Genomic DNA, 4,689 nt, shown 5'->3' with positions numbered 1-4,689 from the left:
TGTGGGCGGGCGCTCTCCAGACCGGTTCTAAGCAGATTGGAGGAGGGAGAGAGGAGAATACTATCACTTCTATTTCAGTTACGGCCGTTGCTCGTTCTCGTTCAACTGACATATAACCGGCTTATTAGTGGATCCATTCGCAAACGAGAGACGCGAAGTTGTTGCATCACATTCAGCGCAACACTCGCCAGCATTATCTGACTGACGCAATTTTGGCAGCTCGAACGCGATGCTCCATGTAGCATAGGTGCCGAGGCCGCAGAGTGTTTGTCTCCTATTTCGAGCGGACGGCAGCAAGCGATGGCAGCAAGCCAGGAAACGTCATCGGCTCCCACCATCGATGCGAAAAAGTTTTACCGCCGATCGTGCACGCCCGAAGTTTCGGAGCCGGTCACGGGCATGCTACTGGGGGACCTACCAGCGTGGCTTCAAGGTAGGCTTTTACGGAACGGTCCGGGATTGTCTTCGTTTGGCCCCGACCACTACAACCACGCATTCGACTGCCCCGCTCTGTTGAGGGAGTTCAGCATCGAGAATGGTCGAGTGCTTTACCAGAACCGCTTCCTGCGAAGCAAAGCGTACGTGCGCAACCGGAGGGCAAACAGAATCGTTGTTTCCGAGTTCGGAACCGTGGCGCATCCTGACCCTTGTGCCACCGTATTCGAGCGGCTGGCGTCCTACTTCTACCCGGACTTGTCGGACAACGCTATGGTGAACGTGATCCTACTGGGCGACGAGGTGTACGCCATGACGGAGACACCTGATATGATTCGAGTCGACCCTGAGACGTTGGAGACTCTGGAGAAGAAAAGCTTGAGTAAAATGGTGGCTGTGCACAGTGCCACCTCTCACCCCCTTTTAGACCCTGACGATGGCGCTATGTACAATATTGGTACGCAAGTAAGTACGCGTCCTTCCTTCATGCTTGTTCAATTTCTTCCTGGTGGAACCGAAAGCTTGGTGGACCGTGTCAGAGCCGTGGGAACGATACCGTTGCAATCTCGCATATCTGTACCGTACATCCACAGTTTCGCAATGACTGAAAAGTGGGTGGTAGTGCTGGAGCAGCCAACGTCCATGCATCTGCCTTCCATGTTCGCGTCGAGGTACCTGGGCTACAAGGCGCTCATGAACGCAATGCAGTTTGATGCTAAGAAGAACGTCCGCTTTCACGTAATGAACAAGAAGACGGGGGAGCTTCACCCCACTGTGTTTGAGTCAACCGCATTTTTCATTTTCCACCACATCAACGCCTTCGAACAGGGCGACGAACTCGTGGTCGACCTAATATGTTTGGAGGATGACAGCATCATCCGGAGCTTCGACTACACGGTGAACACTCACATGGCATTCCAGTTGGGCCACTTGCGCCGCTTTTCGCTGCCTCTCAATCGAAGCCCGGGCGAACGTGTCATGATTCAACCGCGGGAACTAGCCAAGGGAAAGCTGCGCGGGGAACTTCCACGAATCAATAACAACCGTAATGGAAAACCATACAAGTATACTTACAGCCTCAGCAACGTCGAAGGCGAAGAACACAGGGCGTTCGTCTCCAAGCTTGATGTCACTACGGGCGATTGGCTGCACTGGGAAAGACAGGGGTGGTTCCCCTCAGAACCTGTCTTCGTAGCGCGTCCAGGTGCTGTTGAAGAGGACGATGGTGTCATCTTGAGCTCCCTTCTCCACGAGGACGACGAAAAGAAGCTGGCTTTGGTGGTATTGGACGCGAAAACGCTCGAACAACTTGCCCTTGCAGAATTTCACTGCCCATCCTCAATTCCAGCAGATTTTCACGGATGCTTTCTTGAGAAACAGGCGTAAAATAAGGTTAAACTGCTATATACATTTTAAACGTAGTTTATGTTATAGATTTTTAGCACTATATAAGGCAACCTAACCAAATAAAGTCCTTCTGCAACGTGTTTCAGAACCGCTAACTCGCGAATAAGCTGCTCACCAGTCTGACAGCCTGCTGTGAAAGACAGTGTACAGGGTATTGTTTTCCATCGCATTGATCGTTTTTAAATTACATGTCGCAAAAGCGCAGAATCCCTGCAATATGGCTGCTTTAGTTTGTCAGGTATATTGGGCTTCGCAGATGACGCACAAGTAAGCCTTCAAATATTCCTATTCAGGGCATCTAACGTCCTTTCTGTGCTCTTTTTTTTAATCATTTAATTTCACTGGCGACTAATCAAATGCGCACTGTGTGGCGATTCTTTTATTTTTTAAGGTTTTTATGCAGTCGAGCCCGGATATATCAAACCCACATATAACGAATTATTGTGCATAACGAACAGCAGTAAAATTCCCTTGGATTATCTTAAATCACATTTTCATTTTATATATCGAATTACCTGTATATCGAACTTTTTTGTGATACCCTTCAGATTCGATATATCCGGGCTTGACTGTAGTTGACACGTACAAGTACACGCAGTAGCATGAAGTGTCGTAAATAGTCATAAGAAAACACGTTAATCTGTTCATTTTATAAACAACAGCCTAATCAGTTAAATCATCATCGCACATCCAAAATATTCAGCAGAAGTGCCTTCACTAGCTTATTATCATCGTTTAACGGATGTTCGTGATTATACACGAGCTTAAATGCACAAAAGAACTCTAGCATTTTGCAGCAGGGTGTCTAAATTGTGATAAAATTTCGAAAGATCCCCGAGTTGGCCTGTGTTGTCGTAGTTTGTTGGCCTATAAAACGTTCCAAACGAATTCGAACACACCAGTAACATGTTCAGGAGTCGTTCATTCTTTCCATTTTTATGTGGCAAATGTTACCTACACACGCTGATGGTGAGAATTATTCTCTGAAAACTTGACGCAGCTTTGATCACCCATTTTTGGAGAACCTGCGCTACTGCAGCTATACAGTCGTGCTCTTTGAGCAGCAGCTTCAGTCCACGTGTGACAAAGCAAATCACCTTTTAATTCCATAGCAGAGAGTGCTTTATGCAATTTATCCGGTCATGTTCCTTTGATTTGCAATGAGCTCGTGTTGGGTTCTGAGTGTAGGACACACTTATGAGGACACATTTATTCTGAGTGTAGGACACACTTATGAGAAAACTACCACTCGCTTAAAGCCGCATACAAACCGCAGTAGCCGAGTGGTTATGACGTTGGGCTGCTAGCTCGAGGTGATGCGCTTGATCCCTGCTGCCGCGGCCGCATTTCTATGGGAGCGAATTGCACGAACGCCTTGTGTTTCTGAAATTTAGGCGCACGTTAAAAACCCTAATTGGTCAAAATTAATACGTAGTCCCCCACTTAGGCGTGCGTGAGAAACGAATGGTGGTTTTGCACGTGAAACCCAAGCATTTTTTAATAGTGCTACATACTCCTTTAATAATTGTCAGATCGCGCTTTTTATCTTTGTTCGTGCCGATGTTTCGCATGCTCTGTACGCGCAAACTTTAGCCCCTCACATCTGCGGCATCAGTTTTGAATGCAAATACTTTTTATTAATTCATCTCGCGTTTGCCAACGCATTTGAGACCAGCCCTCGAAGGAGTTTCATTGAATAAGATAAGTGAATGGCTGTCCGGCTATTTCTATTGCCCTCAGTATAGAAGCCCCTCTATACATCTCGCGTATAATTAGAAAGTGTGCTAGACTTGCCCTGGGAGTTCCTAAGTTTGCACCTAACCATAAAATTGAAGCAACCGGCCTCTTTAACTCACTATAAGACAGAATAGACATGCACAATCAAGCACAAATACAGAGACTTAAATCATCTAATCAGGGTCGACGAATACTGAATAGATTAGGATACGAAACCGCTAACTTACCCCCAATTCCCCCGAAACTACCACCATGGGATGATCTGCCAAGGATAACCGTAGATCCCATTCCAAAAAATATGCACCCGGAAAAGAATCGAAATAGGCGCTCAAAAAGAACAAGTGTAATGCAGAGGACAGAGGATAAAAGCACGTACTACACAGATGCCAGTCATAATGCCGAAATCAGCAAAGCAGCGGTCGTGGGCCATGACTCGACGCTTGTGAAAAATTACTTGGGAGTCCCAACGCCTCACGACGCGGAATTGCTGGCAGTAATGCTCGCCATAACGGAAATGACACACACATCTGACACGATCACAATCCGAACAGACAGTCAAAGCGCTTGCAGAGACATTCAAAATGATCATCTTCCTTACCACATACGCACAAAGCTTCACATGTACATGCATGCTCACCCCCTTCTACGCATACGCATACAATGGGTTCCAGGCCATCAAGGATTGCGAGGAAATGTAAGAGCACACCAGCTCACCCGCGCAGAAAATCCGGGACCTCCTATCCTATGGCCTGTTGAAGATACTTACAACCCCAGAGAAGAGCAGAAGATGCAGCGGAAAGAAAGGATACGTATTTTGAAGTCTCGCAGGGAAACATCAGCAATTCTCAACACACCATCCTACACGCATTCGAGAGAGGACGCCTCAATCATACGAAAAGCACAAACAAACACATTACTCACACCACACTATACGCATTATATTAACAGGGACCCAGGCTCCCCCACTTGTAAACAGTGCGGGGCCTATCCATCAAATAAACACATCTTGTGGGAGTGCCCTGAAAACGCCATCTTGAAAAAGACAATACTTTCCAAATTACCACACAACCAGCGTCCTGGCAGCTGGGAGGAGTGGACCACTCCCCCACG

General features: G+C 47.0%; 1 protein-coding gene across 1 annotated transcript; it reads left to right on the top strand.

Moving 5' to 3' along the window:
• Positions 1 to 300: 300 nt before the first annotated feature.
• LOC119442768 (carotenoid isomerooxygenase) lies at positions 301 to 1,821 on the top strand. The gene has a single exon (XM_037707788.1). The coding sequence runs from the start codon at positions 301 to 303 to the stop codon at positions 1,819 to 1,821; it is 1,521 nt and encodes a 506-aa protein (XP_037563716.1).
• The last annotated feature ends 2,868 nt before the right edge of the window (positions 1,822 to 4,689 follow it).

Source organism: Dermacentor silvarum, chromosome 1 (genome assembly GCF_013339745.2).
Source record: "Dermacentor silvarum isolate Dsil-2018 chromosome 1, BIME_Dsil_1.4, whole genome shotgun sequence".
NCBI classification, from domain to species: domain Eukaryota; kingdom Metazoa; phylum Arthropoda; class Arachnida; order Ixodida; family Ixodidae; genus Dermacentor; species Dermacentor silvarum.
Note: the sequence above shows the minus strand (reverse complement) of the source record. Positions and strands in the feature narration are given on the sequence as shown.

What these genes read in the sequence shown, in the direction of transcription:
- LOC119442768 (XM_037707788.1), top strand. Translation starts at nt 301, where the DNA reads ATGGCAGCAAGCCAGGAAACGTCATCGGCTCCCACCATCGATGCGAAA.